At 45.3% G+C, this 24,488-nt stretch overlaps 1 protein-coding gene across 1 annotated transcript; it reads left to right on the forward strand.

Moving 5' to 3' along the window:
• The first annotated feature begins 7,566 nt into the window (after positions 1-7,566).
• LOC149327774 (uncharacterized) lies at positions 7,567-8,130 on the forward strand. The gene has a single exon (XM_089564969.1). It carries the CDS (start codon positions 7,567-7,569, stop codon positions 8,128-8,130), a length of 564 nt encoding a protein of 187 aa, XP_089421095.1.
• The last annotated feature ends 16,358 nt before the right edge of the window (positions 8,131-24,488 follow it).

A 24,488-nucleotide genomic window follows, 5' to 3' on the forward strand; every position in this document is an offset into this window, starting at 1 on the left:
ACAAGCTGGGTTTCAGTGGGCGATCACTTGACGAAAAAGGAGCGCAAAGAATTCCTGCACGAAAACCAAGAATTTTCTTTCTTCAGTTCAGTTCAGTTCAGTGCATTTATTTCAGTCATGTACAATGGCTGAGGAGAAAGGAAAAAAAGCCGCGCACGCGGCTTGACAAAGCTCCCATCTCCCGTAGCGGCTTGGCACGGCGATGACAGACAGCAGTAAAACAATAACAAGAGAATGCATGAAATAACAAATATGTACAATATCTTCATAGCAGATCACCAGAATAGTCTCGGTACTGTTACACACACGCAAATGATAGTTTAATCACAGCACATGGACACTTTGTTTATTTTACAGTTAGATATGATTCATTCTTTTGTAAGAACATATTTCTGACAGCGTTATATGAAACGGAAAGAATGGATTGATTAGTGAAAGCGTTACTATTAAGGAAAGATGGCAACACATACCTGAGAGTTTGAAAACCGTAATTTGTGCGTGGACAAGGTACATACCAATATTCGTAGTGTCTTGTGTTGTGAACAGCGGTATTTTCCCGTAGATTCGCGGTATTTTCCCCGTAGATTCGCTTCATCGATGTGTCGCTACAGACTGCTGCTAGCGGACATTAAGAAAGCTGCTGCAATGAACGCGACAATAACAAACCTTTTGGAGCCTCTGGCGCTGTCGCCGGAGGCTCGCCATGTTCATCAATCAGTCGTGAAGTTCATGCGCCACATGTTGCATGGAGACAACAAAAAATGGCTGAGGCTTAGCTAAGGTTAAGCCTAGTCAGATGCGAAGCATATTGATGGCTAGGCTTGGTAATACATGGCTTTCCTTGGTTGAATACTTGGTCATTTTAACACAACCACTAGAAGTGTAGCAAGGATTGCCGTGGCAGCTATATACGGGATCATCGGTGAATTCAATGCAGAGTGTACAACCGCTGCCCCAGCACCGGTTACAACAGCATTCTTGGCACCCATGGAAAGTACATTGGAAATACCCTTAGTTATTCTACCACCGCCACCATTCCCTATAGACTGTATTGATGTACCCCCAGCAGCAGCAGGCAGCGCCTCTGATGTGGAGCCTCCACCGCCGCGGCCGACCGCGCGAGCCGGCAGCCCATCTCTCCTCTGCTGTGACGTCATGTTGTCACGTGGTGTCACGTGGTCACGTGGTGTCACGAGGTCATGGTGGTAGCTCCACCGCCGCGCTCGACGGGCTGTAGTGTAGCTCTAGCAATATGCTTCGCATAAAAGCGCTTGCAGTGCTGGCGTAATTGAAGTGCATTGAAACAAGCAAGAAACCTTATGCTGGCAGCTTTCTCCGCGGCGACCGTAGCACACCAGAAAAAAATTCAATGCGATAAACGCAAAAGAAGCACGAACAAATCTCAGAAGCGGGCTCTTTTTTTATTACGACGGTCAAAGAGCAGCTCTTCATTAGAGTGAAACATGCAAGGTCTTGCTATTTGGGCACGCTTAACCATTGTAAGATGTGCAGGCAGGCTAAATGTGAGAATGTCAGCTCTTCCCGTGTACAACTAATGTACGTGGGGACTGTCGATAGGTGCTGCTCGGCAACTCGCTGATGGCGCATGACGTTTCTGCACTGTGAAGCCCAGAGTAATCTGCGCAGGACTTTTAAAAGCTACTGGCGGATGTATACTATGGAGTGCATATTGCAACCGCGCAAAACGACGAAAGACGAAGAGAGGAAAGCACAGGACAAGACGCGGATGCGACTATAGTTCTGCGATTATAGTTAATTTTGAGGGGAAGAATTTCATTCAGAAGCATGATGTGTGCATCGGTTCATGTATTGCCCCATTGTTAAGTGACATCTTTTTATCATATTGTGACAAGCGAATCACTGCAAGCCTCGACACAGCCCACTCGGCTAAGATTTTAAGCATGAAATGCCTTTAGCTGCCGTTGTCGGCATTGTGGTGACGTCACGCCGAGACCGAGAGCCATCATCCCGGCACTGAAATCCACTCATCCGGGCACTGAAGTCCACTCATCCGGGCACTGAATTCCACTCCTCCGGGCTCTGAAACGAGAACATCCGGGCACCGTACGAGACTTAACGAGATTGAACGAGACTCTCTAAGCCCTCCTACGGGACCGACATAATAGCGCCGGTTGCTCTCCAAACGAGTCACAAAAAATAACTGCTGCCAGTGTCTTCTCAATGTTTATCAAGATATCAGTCGAGCTGTGCATTTGATAATGCACGGAATTATAATTTCCGATTTCTAATAACGCGTGCAAGAGCACATACATGCCACAATACACTTCGTTGTCATACGTGATCTGTTAGGGGCTTTGACAGAAGGCCGCTTAGAGAAAGAGGGGAGCTCCAGGGCGCGAATGGCTTTCGGCGGAAAACTTTCGCTCCCTCCCCAAGGATGGCGCTGCGGTCCCACATCTCTGCTGAAAAGCAGAGATGTGGGACCGCCACATCTCATGCCACATCTCTGCTGAAAAGCAGAGATGTGGCATAAGGTTAGAATTGTAGGAAACCGTAGGCAAAGGTGATGGAGAATCTTAATGAGAATTGCCAACACAGCTAGTAAACAAAAAAAATAAATAAAGAAAAGCTGAGCATGGTGGCAGTTGCCACCACCCACTTTCAAAGGGGGCGCTCCAATCCATCCATCCATCCATCCATCCATCCATCCATCCATCCATCCATCCATCCATCCATCCATCCATCCATCCATCCATCCATCCATCCATCCATCCATCCATCCATCCATCCATCCATCCATCCATCCATCCATCCATCCATCCATCCATCCATCCATCCATCCATCCATCCATCCATCCATCCATCCATCCATCCATCCATCCATCCATCCATCCATCCATCCATCCATCCATCCATCCGTCCGTCCATCCGTCCATCCGTCCATCCGTCCATCCGTCCGTCCGTCCGTCCGTCCACGCATGTAAAAGACCGGCCGCTTGGCCTTCAAGCCCTTTCCCCCTCTGGCAGGCAGATGTACACACGCTCGCGGAGTATTCGAACGCGCTGCATATACATTCTTGTCAGGCCTGCGTCTCGTCGTGTCCGCGTACGCTTCTGCATCGTCCTGGATTTCAATGCCGCCACCGTCACAGCTGCTTAAGCCGAGCAATGGAGCCTGTGTTAGGCCCGTAAACATTTAATGCTTACTCTACTCTCGGTTACGGGAGAGGCGCAATTTTTGGGGTATATTGACGATTATGCCATTTTCTTAAAAGGGGTATCTCCAGAAGAGGCCATTACAGTAGTGCACGGAATCCTTAAAATCTTCAGTGAGTGTGCCTTTTGGTTGAAATTCACCTATGAGTTGCCATCGCAGGGATGCTTGCAGTTCTTGGGCATATGTATTGTCACGAGTGCTAGTGGAACCCAGGTGTGTTGGAGGTACCAGCCTCGCTCAAAAAAAGGTATCTTAAACCACCAGTCAGCTCATTCAAAGCTTATTAAAAGGGGAATAGCAAAAAACAGCCTGCGTGCTGCTCTTGATAAGTCTTGCCCACATGAAATGCAGGATAGCGTGCGATTTCAGTTACAACGTCTGAGTAGTGCTGGTTTTTCTCGAGAGATGGTCACCTCGGTGATAGAAGCCCTTGCCAAGGAAGCTCGTTGCCCGCCGAAGCACAGCCCAAGTGAAGAACCGCAACGCCGGAGACCCGTGGCAATGCCATACTTCCACCAGATCTCCCATCGCCTCAAAAAAGTGGTCATGAAATGTGATGTCCCGGTGGTCTTCACGGCGCCCGAAAAGCTTTCGGGCATGTGCAATATGGTGCAAGGAAGGGGAAAAAAGAACGAGTGCCGCACTAAGCACGTAGACAGGTTCGTTCCCTGCAAAACGGGTGGGGTACAAAATACCCCTCACATGTGGGAATCGCTACATAGGGCAAACTGGACGTTGCCTGAATGTCAGACTTCAGGAGCATCGCGCCGCTGTTGACTCATTGGCGAGGGCCGGGGAACTGGCAAAACATTGTCGCCATTGTAGTAATTGCATGCCCAGGTTCCACGACACAACTGTCTTAAAAAAATTGACGACCCAGCTTAGCAGGAAAATCTTCGAAGCCTACTGCATAAAAAAAGAAAATGACCGCTGCATCATCTCCACTTCAGTATCTTTATCTAAGAAAGAGTTAAACTATCTAGATGCTAACTTGTGCCACGCGCGCCCAAGTGCCTGTGTTATTTGATGGTTTCGGCTATTTATCAGGTGTGATTACGGTTCCTGTATAAATGTGGTTTTCCTGTAGTAAAATTTAGTTGAAGTTCCGCGTCTTGTCCTGTGCTTTCCTCTCTTCGTCCTGCGTCGTTTTGCGCGGTTGCAATATGCACTCCATTGTCAGCCACCAACTAGCCCGCCTTCACTTGCTACATGGATGTATACTAGCCGTTTGCCCGCACACAGCCGCCATGGCTTTGTCAGGGTGCTGCACGGGAAGCCAATATGGTGGTTGCCCTCAATTAACCTTCATGTAGCCTCCGTCTTTCATGCACAAACTGCGTGTTTTGCCACTGCGCAGCTCACGCTTAGCCCTTTTCTCAGCCCTTTCATCAAAACAGTGTATGTGTTGATTATCACAGTTGTGCGAACGCCCCCCCCCCCCCCTCTCCCTAAAAAAAATATCTTCTGGCGTACAACAATCAATCTGCAGACCAAGCACCAAAGCCACGCAGCACATATTGCTCTGAATACAGGCTGGTCTGTCCGGTTTGATCTTCGAAGTGGGAATGGTCTGTCCGGTATGAGCTCCGTACCGGAGCGGTCTGTCCTGTTTGGGATCGATACCGGGCCGGTATGAACCGGTATAGCCATCAAAGCAGACGGGCCTCGCCGGTATGAGAGTGATAGCGGACCGGTATGAAACCGATTTGTTCCCGTAAAATGCGGTTTACCGCGATACCAGATTTTTCAATACCCCGCAAACACCGCAATTTTTTAATGTTTCGAGGAGGAGATTTCGGTTGATATAGTCAAACGCCTTTGTAAAATCCAGAAATATGCCTACTGCATACCTTTTACTATATATATTGGTTCAAATGTATTCTTTTTACTCAAGCAAAACAAGTTGTGTGATCGAAAATTCCGAACACCATACTGGGATTGAGTTATACTGTTCATTATTTCAAAAAAGGTATGAAAGCGCATTAGAATAAGTTTTTCTAACCCTTTAGAAAGCACACGATGAATAGAAACTGGGCGATAGTTATGATTGTTGTGATTACATTTCTTACTTTTGCTATTTGCATGTCATTTGGAAAGATTCCAGAGCTTATGCACACATTAAAAATACATGACAAGATAGGTTATACGAGGTCTGTTAGAAAAGTATCCGACTTTATTTTTTTTTTGCGAACACCTGATCGATATGAAACAAGCGCGCTGCATCAGCCGACCTTGAACCTTCGTGCGCATGCACGAATTTTTTCCCGCCTGCAAATACCGTCAGTCGCTGGGACGCAGCGTTTGAGTGAGGCTGTACGCAGTGCTCTCGTCGGTTTTTTATTGGACGGAAAATGTCGGAGTGACAGGAGCAACGCTACTGCGTCAAATTTTGCCATAAATTGGGCGACAGGCAAGTGGAAACCATTCGGAATATTCAGACGACTTTCGGGGACGATGCTATGAGCTGCACACAGATTAAGCAGTGGTACAATTGGTTTAAAGATGGGCGCACATCGGTGGAGAGCGAGCCATGCTCCGATCGTCCATCAACATGCCGAAATGACTACGTCATTGCCGAAGTGAACACTGTGGTGATGCGGGACCGTCGTGTGACTATCTGAGAAATTGCGGAAGAGGTGGACATGAGCAATTTTTCTGCACTGTCCATAATCACAGAAGATTTGGCCATGGAGAGAGCTGCGGCGAAACTCGTGCCGAAGCTGCTCACGGTGGAGCAAAAGCAGCTTCGTGTTGAAGACTCACAGGACATGTTGGAATCCACAAACAGTGACTCCGACTTCATCAACACCATAATCACTTGTGACGAGTCTTGGGTGTACGGGTACGACCCGGAAACCAAATACCAGTCGTCACAGTGGCAGCATTCCACGTCACCAAGACAAAAGAAGACCCTCCAAGTGCCCAGCAATGTGAAAGTGATGCTGACTGCTTTCTTTGACTCCCTCTGTGTGGCACACCACGAGTACGCACCCCACAGGGTCAAACAATGGCCAAAGAGTACTACAGGGATGTCCTCCGTCGCCTACGTGATGCTGTGGGGTGCAAGAAACAGGAGTTGAGATCAACAGGAAAGTGGCACATCCATCACGAAAATGTTCCTGCACATTCCTCGCACTTGATTCAGGCTTTTTTGGCGAGAAACTAGACTCGATCCTGTAGTTCAACAGACCGCTTACTCTCCTGATATGGCCCCCTGCGACTTCGGGCTGTTTCCCAAAATCAAGAGGCCATTGAAAGGAGCGCGATTTCAGAAAAGAGAGGACATTATGGCTGCAACGGCAGCTGAGCTAAACTCCTTTCCGAAAGGGGCCTTTTCGGAATACTTCCAAGCGGAAGAGGGCATGGAATGGCAGCAACAATGTTCGTCGACCAAAACCACTTCTGCTTTTTTGTCCAGACGATTATCGCCGTCGGCACGTGCGTTCCTGCCTGCGCTGGAACATTCGAAGGGGCGTCTGCAGCCGATGTGTGTCCGTTCCTGGATGCGATTCCTGCCACAGACCATGGCCTGGCCTCACTTCGCCTAACCCATGGATCGACGCTGGAACAAACAGCCGCTGTGACATCGACAACACCGTATCTGGCCTATATAAACGACTTGTCTAAACCGGCACCCTTCAGCGGGCATGGAATGGCAGCCGCAATGTTCGTCGACCAAAACCACTTCTGCTTTTTTGTCCAGACGATTGTCGCCGTCGGCACGTGCGTTACTGTCTGCGCTGGAACATTCGAAGGGGCGTCTGCAGCCGATGTGTGTCCGTTCCTGGATGCGATTCCTGCCACAGACAAAGGCCTGGCCTCACTTCGCCTAACCCATGGATCGACGCTGGAACAAACAGCCGCTGTGACATCGACAACACCGTATCTGGCCTATATAAACGACTTGTCTAAGCCGGCACCCTTCAGTGGGCATGGAATGGCAGCAGCAATGTTCGTCGACCAAAACCACTTCTGCTTTTTTGTCCAGGTTGGTGCAGTTCCATCTCTTTTCGCAAAGCGATCGAACAACGTTTGTCTGCTGCTGTTTCCATGCCCACATACCTTGTTCCGTACTGTTGTTGCTTGTGTTCATGTTGCGAAAATGCTTCTTCTGGGTGGAGATATCGAGCTAAACCCAGGCCCTTCTGAGGCCTGCGAAAAGCTTCACACTGATGTATTGTTTTATCGAACGCCTCACCGCGCATCTAGACTACCGGCACGATAAGCTATTGAAATCTATGGATGAGCTTAAAGTAAACCAGAAACTGCTCGACTCCAAGGTGTTTGATTTGACGTCAAGATTAAAAACGCTAGAAGAAAAAGTAGTCAACCTTGAATATTTGCAAGACGAACCTCGCCTACAACAAATGGTTTGTACAGCAGTTCGCGCCGAAACTGTCAATCTAGAATCACGACTAAATGAATACGAGGATCGCTCGCGGAGAGATAATTTAGTCTTTTATGGCATTTCTGATTGTGCTGATGAAACATGGGCGCAATCGGAAGAAAAAATTCGGCAAGTTGTATCAGATAATCTCAAGTTCCAGTTACCAGAAGATGGAATTTCTCGCGCGCATCGGCAAGGCTCGTTCGCTTCGGACAAAAGTAGACCCATTATAGTCCGCTTTTCAGCATTTAAAACGAAAGATGCAATATTCGCCCAAAGATCTCAGCTGAAAGGGTCGGGAATCAGCATGAGCGAAGGCTTTTGTAAGGCCACGCGAGCTAGTCGCATAAAGCTGATTGATTTTGCGAAAAGTACTGGGCAGTATTATTCCATGAAATACAACAAAGTGGTCATCGACAAGAAAAGTTGCATCTACTGCCCTGTCACGGACAGCGTTTGCGAGGTACATGTTGATAGCGCACTCTCCCCGGTCACGGCTAGCTCTGATAATCCTGGCGCAAGCGCCTCCCCGCTGTCACCATAACTAGATAATATCGAAAGTCGATCCGTTGCACGCAGCTTTGCTTTTCTTTTTTGCAACATAAGGATCGTTGGCAATAAACGCGACTCACTTTCCAGTCTCATCGACACGTGCACAACGGACGTGGTGATCCTGACAGAAACTTGGCTCTCTGCTAAAATCAATGATAAAGAAATTTTGAATTGCGCACGTAAATACAAATTCTACAGCTGTGACCGTGGAACTTGACCTGGAGGTGGCGTTTTGATAGCGGTCGCGGACGACTTAGTTTCCATTAATGTTCCTATTATTTGTTCGCTTGAATTGGTTTGTGTGAACATCCGCCTCAACTACAAAGATATTATTTTTGTCGCGTGTTATCGTCCTCCCAATTCATGTAGTAGGTTTTCATCTGACTTGCATGATGTTCTAAGTAAACTGCACACCAGGTTTCCCTCATCACCCACTTTCATTTTAGGCGACTTCAACTTTCCTAACATCACTTGGAACGTACCTTTGCCGTTTGCAAATGACAACTCCGCTGAATGCAGTTCCTTTCTTGAAGTATGCTCCGACTTTAATTTGTGTCAGCTAGTTACTAGTCCAACGCGTATTACTCAGTCTAGCGCTAGTATCCTTGATCTAGTACTTACCACACATCCGGACCTCGTTCAGTCACTTTCTCAGCTGCCTGGCTTGAGTGATCATTCCGTCATACATTTTAATATGCGGAATAATTCCCCTCGCAAGCAAGTAAGCACAAAATTTATTAGGTTCTACGGAAGAGCGGACTATGCGTCTATTAACGCAGGACTGGCAGAAATTACAAGTGATTACTTTTCTAGATTTTCTGACAGATCAGTAGAAGAAAACTGGCTTGCCTTAAAATCGAAAATACTGGAGCTTACTAACCGATTTATTCCCCTACGTAGAATATAAAACAGCTCCAATGCACCTTGGTTTACAGCGTCACAGAAGCGATTACTGAACAAAAAAAAACGTACCTTCCGGAAAGCCAAGTCATCCGCGTGCGAAGAAAGATGGGAGGCTTATCATCGCGTAGCAGCAGCGTACACAAATGCACCTTCAATCGCCAAACGCACATTCTTCGAACGCACATTGCCATCGATGCTTGCCTCAAATCCGCGCAAATTTTGGAATGTTGTCCGCGGTGATGACACTACGCAGATTGAATTACTCGCTGCTGATCAATCTGTCGTTCCTCCGGAAAGGTGTTGTACTGTTTTGAATGAAGTATTTAAGCATCATTTTTGAAAAACGTTCCCTCTGCCCTTCCTATTGCGTCTCAGATTGATCACTCATGTATGAATCCTGTCATTTTAGATTGGACCGGTTTATGCAAATTAATATCTGGAATTAAGCTTTCTTCCTCACCAGGCATCGATTATATTAGTCCGAAATTCTTGAAAAACACTGAAGCGTATTCTCCAGTATTGTTAACAAAACTTTTTTTGCAGTCCTTGGAATGTGGTGAACTTCCGGAGGGCTGGAAATTGGGGAAGGTGGTTGCTTTGCACAAGTCAGGTGACGTTCATTCCCCTACCAATTGCAGACCGATCTCACTAACAAGCATTCCCTGCAAGCTACTGGAACATGTAATTTATAGCCATATAATAACTTTTCTTGAGAGTAACTCTTTTTTCAGTATTCATCAACACGGTTTTCGAAAAACTATTCATGTGAAACTCAACTTTTAGCCTTTACCAACGACTTGTTTTCAGCTCTTGATTCTAACTTAGTTATTGACTGCATTTTCATTGATTTCGCCAAGGCTTTCGATACTGTTTGCCATAGTTTACTACTTCTGAAACTAAGCAGACTTAACATTGATCCGAACGTCTTAAAATGGATTGAATGCTTCTTGTCTAACCGCACACAATTTGTAACTGCTAACGGCCATAGCTCTGATCCTTGCGCTGTAGCCTCTGGCGTTCCACAGGGATCAGTGCTGGGGCCCTTGCTCTAATTTATATTAACGATTTACCTAATAACATTTCTTCTTCCATAAAAATCTTTGCTGATGATTGTGTTATTTACCGTCAAATTAAAAGCTCTGCTGACCGCCTTACCCTCCAGTCGGACCTTAATCAGATTTCCTCTTGGTGTAACACTTCGCTAATGAAGCTGAATGTAAGTAAATGCAAGTTTATGAGAATTTCCCGCCACTCACCTACTCAAGTTTCCTGTGATTATTCACTATGTGATACTCCTTTAACCCATATTTCCACATACAAGTACCTTGGTGTGCATATTTGCAGTAACCTTTCCTGGCAAGCTCACGAGGATTATGTCACACGTAACGCTAACCGTACTCTCGGTTACTTACGTCGCAACTTTTCTATGGCACCCACTAACTTGAAACTTATACTGTACAAAACACTAGTGAGGCCAAAACTTGAATATGCGTCGTCTGTATGGGACCCTCCTCTTAACTCACTAATTCTGAAAATCGAAGCCATTCAAAATCGGGCTGTCTGTTTCATTTTCTCTACCTATCATAGAACCGCAAGTGCAACTCAAATGAAAGCAAATTTAAACTTAGCGGATCTTTCAATTCGTCGAAGAATTTCCCGTCTATGCCTATTCCACAAAATATACCATTCAAACCATCATCTCAGAGACACGTTGCTTGTACCACCATCTTACATTTCATCCCGCAGCGACCACCAGTTCAAAGTTGGCGTACCCAGCAGTCGCACCAACTTACACTTCGCCTCTTTTATCCCCAAGACTGCTAAGGAATGGAACCACCTTCCCGCTTCGATCGCCTCCATTACAAAAGCCGACTTGTTTAAAAATGCTGTAACTGATTTTACATTGTAGTGCTGCGTTACCTGTTCTGTTTTTGTTGTGTATCACCCACTCCTCTCTGTAATGCTTCGGCCCTGAGAGTAAATAAATAAATAAAGATGGCAACACCACTGGGAGAAGTGTGTGGAGTCCCAAGTAGACTACTTTGAAGGTGACTAGGTTTGCAACGCTCCAGTTACGCCAGTTTTTTTTTCTTCGGCCAAAGGTCGGATACTTTTCTAACAGACCTCGTATAACATCGATTACGGGCTTGATTTTCGCGTCACGGACATCACAACTGCTTGAATATTTTAGTTGCATCATTGTTAAGTATACTTAATTGGTGGTAACAGGATTCAGGAAAATACTTCTAGGATTTTCTTTATTGAGAGACTTTGCCAATTTACCTCTACCAGCATTAGCTAATCATGATCATGCAAAGTGGTTGTTGAATATATCCGCTAAGGCACGGCCAGATATCATCGCACCATTTATCTTCAGCTCGCTAACCGAGCCCGAAATACATGAGCGGCCAAGAACATCATTGAGTTATCGCCAAGTAGACTTGCAGTCATGCTTGACTGCGTTAAATGTGTTTCCAAAATAGGAACTTTTAGCTTTTTGATTTCTTTATTAAGACAATTTCTATATTGCTTGAATTCTTTCAGCTTAGCCACATCTCGGGTCTGCATAAACCTATGGAACATATCGTTCTTAATTCGAATTTTACAAAATAGATGATCATTTATTAGATGATCATTTATCCAAGGTTTACTGATCTTCCTAGACACACTAATAGTTCGAAAAGGAAGGAAAATGTTTTCTGTAAAGCTCCTTGAACCTATCAGTGAATAAGCAGAAGGAGACATTAGGGTCAACTAAAATGGCTTTTTGGGCTTGTTGGTCAGTGATCATGGTTAAAGAATGCAGCGCGAAAAGACAAGGAAAAACGAAGAAGTGGACAGGACAATGGACAGGACGAAGTGGACAGGAAGAAGTGTGTGCTACATGTGTCGTCTATGAGATATCTTTGAAGTGTGGGAGCGTTTATATTGGGCATACCGGCAGGTGCCTCAACGAGAGACTGCTTGAGCACCGCCGGAAGGTACGCAACAAAAGCGGCGGGCACCTGGACGATCATTGCAATATTTGCAAAGGGTGCGAGCCATTCTTCAAGCGCACGGTGATCAGAGCTCGTGCGAGGACCGAAATAGAAAGGGTCATCACTGAGGCACGGTTGATCGCCAAAGCGTCAGCACCCCTTCAATTTTACTTTTAGACAAGGAGTTGAGTTTTCAAGGCCCGCTTTAATTACGTCTGTGTTTTGCTTGACTTTTGTTCTTTAGAACTATTTGACATGTTCTTTTGAACTTTTTAACTTTTCTTAGACTCTGTATGGGTTTCAGCATTTGACTCAGCTTTCGCGTAGCGTTCCTTTTTGTTGTTTTGTCTCTTTGACTCTTCTCTGCTTCGACTTTTACACAGTTTTGCGGTATTGTTTTGTTTTGGCTTTTGTTCTTTGTTTCTGCCAATTGCCTCATGATGAGTGGACAGCAGTAGACGATAATTCGATAAAAATTTTTGTATGGGCTAGTCGGTGGTTCACTTAAGGAAGGTAACAGCAGCGCAAAAAGACGGGGACACAAGAGACACACAACCAACAGGACTGGTTGTGTCGTTAGTTCAGCGCCAGTCCTGTTGGTTGTGTGTCTCTTGTGTCCCCGTCTTTTTGCGCTGCTGTTACCTTCCTTAAGACGATAATTCATTCTTTTGTTACTTGTTTATTTTGGCTCATCTTGGTCATTTAGCCATGCGGTTTTTTAGGTACCGGGGTGACGTTGCGTCGCCCTGATGTGCTGTTACTTCCATGTTGTGTGCAATGATCTGTATCAGTGTTAGATACATTTTCATTTTCATTTATTTCATTTATTTTACCCTCAAGGCCCGAGGGCATTGAAGAGGGGAGTGGTTGTATACAGGGGTTTAGTACAAGGCGTTTGATTTCTAATTATACAGTGATAGCTAAGGCGGAACAAAAACGCTGATGGTCGATGATGGAGGCTGTACTTCCGGGAAGGTGGTTCCAGTCCTTTGCTGTTCGTGGAAGGAAAGACTCAGCTGCGGATTTTGTTTTAAAGAAAGGAATGCCGATTTTATGCGCATGATCAACTCGTGATGAAACATATGACGGAGGAAGTATAAGATCGCGGTGCAGTCTGGGGTTATGATACATTATTTTATGAATTAAGCAAAGGCGAGCGTGCTTTCGACGGCTAGCGAGAGATGGTAACTGTAATGTATTCTTCATAGAGGTTACGCTAGCGGTACGGTTATAGTTCGGAAGTATGAAACGTGCCGAGTTATTCTGAATTATTTCGAGGGAACTGATCAGGCTTTCCGTGAAGGGATCCCAAATGGACGCAGCATATTCCAACTTACTACGAACGACAGATTTATAGAGGAGAAGTTTCAAGGAAGTGGGGGCAGAGAAAAAGTTACGGCGAAGGTAACCGAGGGCATGGTTGGCGTTGTTAATCATTGAATTGATGTGAAAAGACCAAGTTAGATCACTTGTTATGTGAACGCCTAAATAACGGTATGAAGACACTTGTTCTAGTTCGATGTTATCTAAATGATAAGAGGTGATAAGAGGGAAAAAGCAGAGGCGTGGAAGAGACGATATTACAAAGGAAATATTCTAACCATGCTTAAACATTTGGGAGAAGATTTAGCTTGCTAAGTTTAAAAAGTAGTAGTTTGTGACTAACCTTTTCGAAAGCCTTGGCGAAATCTAGAAAGATACAGTCCGCGCATGAACGACGATCCAGCATAGTGTGAAGTTTGTGCGTGAAGGTAAGTAACTGCGTCTCGCACGAGAATGATTTGCGAAAGCCGTGTTGAGCGTCAGTGAAGAAGGAGTTAGATTCGAGAAAGGTAACTAAGTGTATAGAATGTGCTCAAAAATTTTGCATGGTATGCTGGTTAGTGATATTGGGCGGTAATTAAGAGGGGAATTACTGCTACCTGACTTGTGCAACGGAACCACCTTCCCGATCGTCCAGTCCGCTGGAAGCACTGACGTCTCAAGTGACTGCTGGAAAATTTTGGAAAGGATGATTGAGGAATAAAGTTTGGTACTCTTCAAGAACTTCGCGTTAATTAAATCTGTTCCAGGGCTTGTATAGGTCTTAAGATTTTCTATAAATTTTTCTATTCCTAGGGGCTCGATGGATATTGCATCCATGATTGTGAATTGGCAGTCCTCCACTGTAGGAAACGTGACGTTTGAAGAAAGAACAAAATTGCGACAAAATGTTTCATTTAAAATTTTAGGACATTCAGTATCAGCGGTAGTTGAACCGTTTTCATCTAACAATTTAATTGAATGACATCTATTGGGATTAATGGCACGCCAAAATTTTTTGGGATCATTTGTGAGCATGTTGGGCAGTGTGTGCTGTAGGAAATGAGCTTTTGCGTTTTTCATTGCCGATACATACACGCTATTTGCCGCTTGATAAGCTTCCCATTTAGAAACGGAGTTACATTTTTTTGCGTTTCGGTAGAAGCGTTTTTTCTGTTACAAAGACTTCTTATGTGAGCGTTGTACCACAGTGCATTTTTATGAGTTGTTATTGTGCGTAGCGGGATATATCTTTCCGTTAGCTCGTTAACCTTAGCAACGAAAATGTTCCAGTTCACCTGCGCCTCTCGGCTATCAAAATCTGTTATAAATGCATCGAGAAATGAAGATAGTTCTTCGTTGACAGCCTGAAAGTCAGCTCTGCTATAATCACGGATACGCTTGATTTTGTTGTCAGCGTTATTGGAAGGAATGCAGAAATTAAACGAGACTAGGAAGTGGTCACTTATGCCGGGCATGCAGGTCAAGTCTGAAACAAGATCAGAATGGGATGTCAACACTAAGTCTAATATGTTAGCAGTGGTGTCTGATAGACGGGTTGGTTGGGATACTAGCTGAGAAAGAGAAAAGAGTGAACAAAGGTTCAAGAACTCATTGCCTTGAGACGATGGGGATGATTTAGGAGTTATTTCCGAAGACCATGTCAGCTCAGGAAAGTTAAAATCGCCTAACAAAGTAATGGGTGCTGCAGGGTGCCGCGTAACAACAAAGTCAAGCACATCATGCAATTCTGATGTGAACGTGGAAGGATAATTTGGAGGTCGATAACATACACCAAAAACGTACTTTTGATGGTTTAGTTCTACGCAGGCCCAAATGGATTCTAGGTTAGTTTGCACAGGAATGTGATAGGACTGTATTGTTTTCGATATAGCAAGCAAGACACCACCGCCTGGCCGCTGAGTGCGATCGCGTCGGTAAACTGAAAAGCGGGATGAATCGTCAATTATCTCACTGTCATGTACGTTAGGATGAAGCCAGGTTTCTGTTATTGCGATGATATCAGCCTCGCACGTGTCGACAGCGGAGCGAAACGATTCACGTTTATTAAGAACGCTTCTAGCGTTAGCCAGTAGCACGGATGTGCGAGGAGGGGATAAAGCCAGACCACTTCCCCTCGTTCCATGCTATGGGTTATCTTCTTCGCTTTCCGAAATATTGCTTACCTCAAGGGGAGCGGGACGGCTCTGCTCGCTTTCGACAAAAGATTGCACTTGCAGCTCCTCAATGGTATCGGTATCAGCGTTAAAGACGTATCACTTGCGATTAACAACCAACTTGTTATATCGCAGGCGGTACTTGGGAGATCGCGGCAGTTTTTTCGCGAATTCTGTTAGTTTTTTGCGGGCAAAACGAGTGGCGGGGGAAAAATCTTCAGACACGGAAAGTTGTTTGCCACTCAGTTTAGTACGGAGGTCTAACACTTCCATTCTGTCTTTGAAGGAGGAAAATTTGATGATAATAGGGCGACATTTGGAGGGGGAAAAAGTGCCGAGACGATGAGCACGTTCAATGCTTAACTGTGTGGAATCGTCGTCAAGTACTTCCGACAACGCAGCAAGCTTTTTCTTTTCAGTCTCATTCCATGATTCGCTTTCATCAGGAATGCCATGCAGGATCAGATTATTCCTTCTCGACTGGTCTTCCAGGCTATCTAGACGAGACTGCAGTACCGCTTGGTGCGATGTCAGACGTCTAGTAGTGTCCTGAATTGAAACCAGCTCAGGCTGGATAGTATTAAGAATGATAGTTTTTGATTCAAGAACTTCAAGGCGATTGAATACATCTAGTATTTTGCTTTCCAGTGATGCTTGATTGTCTTTAATGATCTTAACGTCTGCGCAGATCTCGGTTTGACCTTTACTTAATTCTAAGGTCCGGTCGTTGATGCTTGTAAGCATCGCTAATATAGACGTTTCAGGATCCTCATTTGATTCTGACTTTGAAATGACTGGGCACGGCTTGGGTGGGCCGGGGTTGGTCTCAGTGTCTCCCGAGCAAAGTAGTGCAAGCGAGACATCAACACATTCACTGAAGGTTGCGAGCAGCACATGTGGACATGGGAGCAGAAAGAGAAATCGGTTGTCCGATCTTTTGGCATACAGCGAATAGCTTGCACAAACCTGCGGAACGTAGAGCAGAGTTGCGTTAGCCATGGTGCCTGGAAGGCTGCTCCCATGTCCACTGAAACTGCAGTCGAGATGTGGCCTGTTTAAGTAGTCCGCCAAGCAGGCTTCCGTCCCAGATCCGATCGACACGTGTGGCGAGACGATAGAAGTGCCGGTGATAGGTAGTCCTTCCAACGATGCGCACGCAGGTGATGGATTTTCCATTTTCAGTGACCGTGAAAAACCGGGGTATGTCACGAAGCACGGCGAGGCCAGCATGCAGGACGTTGCCAGGGCCATAATAACCTGCGGAACGTAGAGCAGAACTTAGGAGGGTAGCTGTGTAGGCCAGTTGGTGAGACATGAAGGCGCTAGACACCGCAGCGGACACGGGACAAGAAAGAAGACGACACAGGGCGGTTTCCGTTAGCAGAGTTGCGTTAGCCATGGTGCCGGGAAGGCTGCTCCCATGTCCACTGAAACTGCAGTCGAGATGTGGCCTGTTTAAGTAGTCCGCAAAGCAGGCTTCCGTCCCAGATCCGATCGACACGTGTGGCGAGACGTGCGACGAGACACGCCTGCTGCTTTTTCTGGTCACGTGGGTCTTGGATGGCATTATAAAAGCTGCTCGTTTCTTTGAATAAATGTGTTGGTAGTCAGCGCCAGTCCTGTCCACTTCTTCGTTTGTCCTTGTCTTTTCGCGCTGCATTCTTTAGACATCAGGGTCATCTTATTCTCGAACGTGTGACCAGTCCTTTTATTTAATTCATACCGAAATTGGTCTAATTGCGATGGTAAAATTTGCTCATAGGTAACTATGCGATTGTCTTTGTTTCCCTTGTCTAGAAGTTTCACACATATAAAAATAGGAAGATGATCACTGAGATCGCATACAAGTACACCTGATTTAGTTTTATTGGCTGTATAAGTCGAGCAATGTTGACGAAGTGGATGTAATGTGCTGCAAGGTATATGGTGTTTCTTATATTTTGTGTTTCAAGCAACAACTTAAATTCTTTGATACGACCTGAAGTTGTTTCAAGCATATTTAGGATGAAGTCTCCCCCGCATACAGGGCCAAGGTCGCAGGCATTAACGTAAGAAAAAAGACTCGAGAAAATCGAAGAAAAATGGGAAGTTTCCTTCAGGGGGTCTGTATATCGGAACAAGAACCATCTTGTTGCAATGTAAAGATAATACCTCAAAATCTCTTGTTGATTCCGTGAAAGCTGACAGCAATTCGTATTTTATCCTTTGTTATCAGCATGAAAATACCGCCTCCTCTGCCGTAACTTCGGTTAAGAATACATGCCTGATATTCCGCCATACAAAGTGCCTCATATTCGTCGCGATACCATGTTTCTGTCAACATGAGTATATTAAACTGGGACTTAATTTGACTAAGCTGAACCTCGAGTGGTGTGCTTTTATTTTGAGCAGGTTGCATTTTAGCATGAAATATTGCAAAGGACGAGTGAACGTCCTTGCCTACCGAAGTGTCAAAGTTATTCAGAGAAACATATTGTGTATCCAAAGCAGGATCTGAGAAAAAAAAATAAAAGCACAGACGTGGAACTATTGAGGGCCGCTTCTTGCAATTTTGTTCAGTTAGTTCAAAGCCTGGATGCGCCATGCACGCTCTCCGTCTCTGCGCCGTAGAAAAATCCTAGCATTTCTGTGCCACACATACTATTGGAAAGCGTGTTCTGTGGCCAATTTTTTCGCTTCAGAAAGTAGTTCCCGTGAGTGTTTTGTCAAGTTTTCTTGTATGTACAACTGCGATGAGTGGGTACTTAAGGCTCGATCGCCTCTTCTCAAACCAGTCTTCTCGTGTATCTTGCCTGGCGAAGCGGAGTATAGTGCCAGGAACCCTACCAGGCTTTGCCGGAAGGTGGTGAATGGCTACAACTTCAAGCTTGGCTAACTCTGGAACATCTATGGTCTCAGCGAGAGCGTTGATTTTAGCAAGCAGATTTTCCTGTTCACTGTCTGCGACTCCATGAAACTCTAGGTTTTCCTTAAGGTTCCTCCATTCAAGGTCACTTAGCTTTTCTTGCATAGTTTGCACTCCCACTGTGTCCTGCTGTTCAAGGTTTTCAACCCTAGTTTCAATCGTGCTGTGTCCTCGAGAATGTGATCCTACATGTCAGACATTAATTGCACAGCTTGTTCAATTTTTTCAGTGGTGCTCTACAGGCTCGGAAGGGTTGCAAGTTTTTCCTGTATATCCACATGGGCTAGGCTAATGTCGGACATTTCGTTAGTCTCTTCTGCAGCCTCTGCGAAACTATCTTTCTTCGATGCACCTCGTGATCGCCCTACTCGGCTCGTCTTGCAACGCCATGCCTTTTCTGTCGTTTCCCTCATGCCGTTAAACTGGGCTTCGACGATACTAGTGCTTTTCCCCAAGTGATAGACATAATTGCACTGATTATACTTCAGGTAGGATTCATCCTTGTCTATTTCTTTTTATGCTCTATGAGGTTTCAGCGTCCCAAAAATACTCAGGCTTTGAGGGACGCCGTAGTGAAGGGCGCCGGAAATTTCGACCACCTGGGGTTCTTTAACGCGCACTGACATCGCACAGTACTAGCGCCTCTTGAATTTCGCCTCCATCGAAATTCGACTGCCACGGCCAGGTTTCAACCCGCGTCGTTCGGGTCAGCAGCCGAGCGCCGTAAATACTGAGCCACCGCGGCGGGTACTTGTCTATTTCTGTTGAACACGCCAAGGATATCAAATAATCACCCATGTTTACAGCACAATTTTCTGGCAGCAACAGAGAACACGCTCACGAAAAAAAAAAATCCACCCAATCGGCAGGAGAAGAACACTTACCTGTACAAAGTATCAAAGTTGCCTTAGCCGGAGCTGTCAGCGTGTCCCCTGTCGCTGCTAGAAATGCCCGCAGATGCATGCCGTCTCTTCTTTACAGTCCGTGTTCCAGGGGGCGTGACTCAAGGCAGGCTTCACCACGGCTGTGATAAGGTAATTCCGCTCCGTAATCGATGGCCCTCTGACATGGCGTCGCCGACTGCAGCAGGCCACGCGGTACTATCCGCAGGTCAATCGCTCCCGATGCCAACTGTAAAAAGTAAGAAAGTTGCCTTAGCCGGAGCTGTGAGCGTGTCCCCTGTCGCTGCCAGAAAAGCCCGCAGATGCATGCCGTGTCTTCTTTATAGTCCGTGTTGCACGTGGGCGTGACTCCCGGCAGGCTTCACCATGGCTGTGATAAGGTAATTCCGCTCCGTAATCGATGGCTCTCTGATATGGCTTCGCCGACTGCAGCAGGCCACGCGGTACTATCCGCAGGTCAATCGCTCCCGATGCCAACTGTAAAAAGTAAGAAAGTTGCCTTAGCCGGAGCTGTCAGCGTGTCCCCTGTCGCTGCCAGAAAAGCCCGCAGATGCATGCCGTGTCTTCTTTATAGTCCGTGTTGCACGTGGGCGTGACTCCTGGCAGGCTTCACCATGGCTGTGATAAGGTAATTCCGCTCCGTAATCGATGGCTCTCTGATATGGCTTCGCCGACTGCAGCAGGCCACGCGGTACTATCAAATTGAAATTCAAATTCTTTATTTCTGCCTTGTAAACATACAGACAGCGGAGGCGCAGAAAAAGCTGAGAAACAGCTTGACTAAGCCGCAGCCCCCTTTCGCTTGGCAGCAGCTTGACAGCAAGACTTTTAATACAGAAGGTGATAACAAGTATACAATACAAGAGAAAACGAAAGAACATTATACAATATTGACACAATATTCACATTGGGTAGACACAGGTAATGAAAGCAAAGGAGAGAAAAAAAAACACAAAACAAAAATCCTACATGCTAGCATACAAAGCACGCAAAGACCTGTTTGACGAACTGAAAAGGTCAAAATTATTATATATATACGCGTTTAGCAGGGACGGAAGAGTGAACTGCAGGCGTTCTCTACCCGAGTTTAACCGTGGGGTCGGGACTATCCACGTCTCCGCATGCCTTGTTGTGTAGCTTGCATCTCGGGTATGCAGTTCAGCTAGTTCACGTATGTGGTTTACGTTTCTACGTGTTTCGAGTTTAAACCGGACACTCAAGCGATATTTATACAAGTTGTGTATTTTTAGCACACCACTTTGTAGAAAGAGATCTTTGCTTGGCGAGTCCCTGGGGACATTGTAAACATGACGAAGGAACTTTTTCTGAAAAATGTAGATACGCTGAAGACAGCTAACCGTAGCTGTGCCCCACACTAGATGGCAGTAGTTTAAATAGGAGTAGAAAAGTGAATTGTAGAGGAGTAACTTTACTGTTCTTGGAATGACGTATCTGAGCCGACTTATGACTCCGGTTATTTGAGCCAGTTTCGTGACAATATGGTCCGTGTGGTGTTCCCAAGACATGCTGGAAGAAAAAACTACTCCAAGGCATTTAAATTGTTCAACTATGTCTATACGTCGTGAGTTTAGTTTAATCTCGATGGGGGAAGGAAGTACTTTGTTTTTAGGACGAAATATGACAGCTTTTGTTTTCTTCTCATTTATACGCATGTATCTAGATTCGGACCACTTTTGTAATTCACTCAAGGTGTCATTGCATTCCCGAACAAGGAGATCAAGATCATTTCCAGTAAAAAAGATGCTAGTGTCGTCAGCGTAGATAATAAATTTTGCGGTGGAGTTAATGTTGGAGATATCATTTAGGTACATATTAAAAAGTAATGGTCCCAATATACTACCCTGGGGAACGCCAGAAGTAACAAGTTTTAGTTCAGATGTCACATTGTCTATGCTTACAGCCTGTTTTCTATGCGAAAGATATGATTTCAGGATCATTTGAGCCAGTCCACGAATACCACAACGCTCCAAGTTTTTCAGGAGTACACTGTGGTTTACTAAATCGAATGCCTTCGAGAAGTCCACGAAGACACCAATAACAAAGGCCTTATTTTCAAACTGTGTTAGTATATATTCCTTTTGTTCGAGTAGTGCTAACTCGGCAGATTTATTTTTACAAAACCCAAATTGATTAGGTGACAAAAGGTCATGTTTATCAATAAAATCAGACAACCGTGTATAGAGAACTTTTTCAAAAGCTTTCGAGAATATTGGGAGTATCGATACTGGTCTATAATTTCCTAAATCATTGCGGTCTCCTTTCTTATACAAAACCGTTACTTTGGCTATTTGCATTTTTTTAGGAAATGTGCCCGTAGTAAAGCATAAGTTAAATATATCTGCAAGAACAGGGGCAATAACTCTTATAACATGCTTGACAGGCCTCACTTGAATGCCGTCAATGTCACAGCTATGGCTGTTATTTAGGCTTTGTACGACTGATATAACCTCCTCTGTCGTAACTGGGTTCAGAAATATTGTGTCCCTATTGTAAGAGCTAAAATAGGTGTTGAAATCACTTGACGGGGTGTTATGGGCAAGAGTGGTAAAAAAGTTGTTGAAGGCATCTGCCAACTCTCTGCCGGATACATCTTTGTTATCAAGCTTTAAAGCCCGCGGGGCAGCCTGTGGTTGCTCACGCCTCAGTAAGAAATTCAACCTTGACCACAACAGATCGTGGCGACCATTCTTAATTTCAAGAAATGTCGCGAAGTATTCCGCACGAGCGAGACGTAGCTTTTTTGTTAATCTATTTCTGTATTTCTTAAAAATGCTTAGGTCATCTGTTGAACGTGTGTTTAAAAAGATTTTGTACAGTTTGTCTTTCGTTTTAATTTCTTGGCGCAACTCAGAAGATATCCAAGGTTTGCGAGTTTTACGCTTTATTGCACGCACTTTTAGCGGGAAAGAGGAATGGTAGAGCTGTTTAAATACTCGGAGGAACTCATCGTAAGCCTCATTTGCGTCACTGGTAACGTCAATACTATCCCACTCAACTTGTTCTAGTGAACTGTGAGTCACTTTGGCAGTGGCAGCGGCGGCGTACAGACATTCCGTGACCGAGTTCGTCTATTTTACAGGAGCGCTGCCCGAGCTTTGGAAACGACCGCAGAGCTTACTCATCGGCTACATCGCTGTTCCAAGCGTTCAGAGCAACCGTATTTCAAGTCCTGGCCGGATTCTCCCCTGCTGCCATCTGTCTTCATTGAATTGAGCTTCGTCTGCTGCTTATCGGCTTCATCAGGGGGGCGTTCGTTTTCCAGTGCACTGCAGTCACTTTGGCAGTGGCAGCGGCGGCGTACAGACATTCCGTGACCGAGTTCGTCTATTTTACAGGAGCGCTGCCCGAGCTTTGGAAACGACCGCAGAGCTTACTCATCGGCTACATCGCTGTTCCAAGCGTTCAGAGCAACCGTATTTCAAGTCCTGGCCGGATTCTCCCCTGCTGCCATCTGTCTTCATTGAATTGAGCTTCGTCTGCTGCTTATCGGCTTCATCAGGGGGGCGTTCGTTTTCCAGTGCACTGCAGTCACTTTGGCAGTGGCAGCGGCGGCGTACAGACATTCCGTGACCGAGTTCGTCTATTTTACAGGTTGGTGGGCATTTATACTTATCACTGTTAAGGCTACCTATAGTTTTCGTCTTTGCTGCTGCTGCCGCTGCCATGATACTGTAGTGCGAGTGTCACCTTACTTCGTTGCCTATAGTACTTTATCCTCTGTTGTAGTCCCGAGCAATGCCGGAGAATACTATTTGTATTGCATGTAAAGAGAACCTTGATGATGGCGACGAGTGTATCACTTGTGACGAATGCAGTTGCAGTTACCACAATGGAAACTGTTCTGGAGGTTATGTAAAAAGTACAAAGGGGAAAGCCTCCAAGACCACATGGAAGTGTCCGACTTGCATACTTGCCAGAACCAGAGGGGGAAAGTCGAATGAAAAGTCGAAAAATGAACAGGCATGTGAGCACAAGGCGGAACTATCGCAAATCAACGCCAAGTTAACTGTTCTCTTGCAGATGAAAGAGAAAGTCGACGCTCTAAGTAGCTTGAAAGAAGTTATAGAAAGTCTTGAACAGTCAGTGCAGATGATGTCAGCCAAGTATGACGAGCTTCTAGAAACGCAAAAACGACACGATACGGAAATACAAAATCTGAACAAACGTCTTGAAGTCGTAGAATCGGTGGGATCTGAGGCTGAGGTGGGTCGATTGAAAAGGCAAATAAATGACCTTGAACAGTATGGACGACGCCAGAATCTTGAGATCCATGGTCTGAAATACACTGAGAACGAAAACGTGTTAGCTGTTGTGAACGACCTTGCATTGTCTTTGAGCCTTGAACCGGTCACTGAGAGTGAAATTGAAGGTGTGCACAGACTTCCTCACAGGAAAAATGAGGACAAAACGCCTCCTGTGCTGATCCGCTTTGTCAGCCGGAAAACAAAAGATCAATGGCTAGCGAAAGTAAAGGATCTGAAAGCTAAGGAATCAGACATACGCCTTTTTGACAACCTGACAGCCTTCAACAGGCGACTCTTGTGGCTGGCACGTTCAAAGGCAAAGCAGTGTGGCTACCAGTATACCTGGCAGAGAAATGGCAAAATATTTGTCAGGAACAGAACCGGAGAGAATGCAATCTGCATTGCTTGCGAAGACGACTTGGCAAACATTCGGTAGCCTTAGGTTTTCATACGCGCTGATCTTCTGTGGGAAAAAAAGAAGCCTATCATGACCTATTATGATATTGATTCTTTCAATAAGTACATTCTGAATTCTGGAAAGTCTCTCAACAATTCTCTCAGTTTTTTTCATTTAAATGCACGAAGCCTGCAAAACAAAATAGATGAAATGGTTGTGTTGCTGTCAACTTTGAGGTTAAAGTGGGATGTATTAGTATTTTCTGAAACCTGGTTTAGCAATGATAATGATGCTCCTAACATTGATAATTATAAATGCGTATCTTTGGCGCGACAACAGAAAAGAGGAGGGGGCTTATCAATTTATTTGAGGAATGAAATCGGCTATCACTGTTTACCTGAATGCTGTGAAATGAATGAAGATGTAGAAGCTTTGTCTTTGTGCTGCGGAAAAATTGTTGTTATAGGTATATACAGACCGCCTTCAGGTTCGGTATCTGCGTTTTGTAACTTTGTTGAAAA

This window comes from Amblyomma mixtum, chromosome 10, assembly GCF_055824585.1.
Source record: "Amblyomma mixtum isolate Tamu chromosome 10, ASM5582458v1, whole genome shotgun sequence".
NCBI classification, from domain to species: Eukaryota; Metazoa; Arthropoda; class Arachnida; order Ixodida; family Ixodidae; genus Amblyomma; species Amblyomma mixtum.

Excerpts from the sequence above, each read along its gene's own strand:
- LOC149327774 (XM_089564969.1), top strand. The coding sequence starts at position 7,567 with ATGGTTTGTACAGCAGTTCGCGCCGAAACTGTCAATCTAGAATCACGA.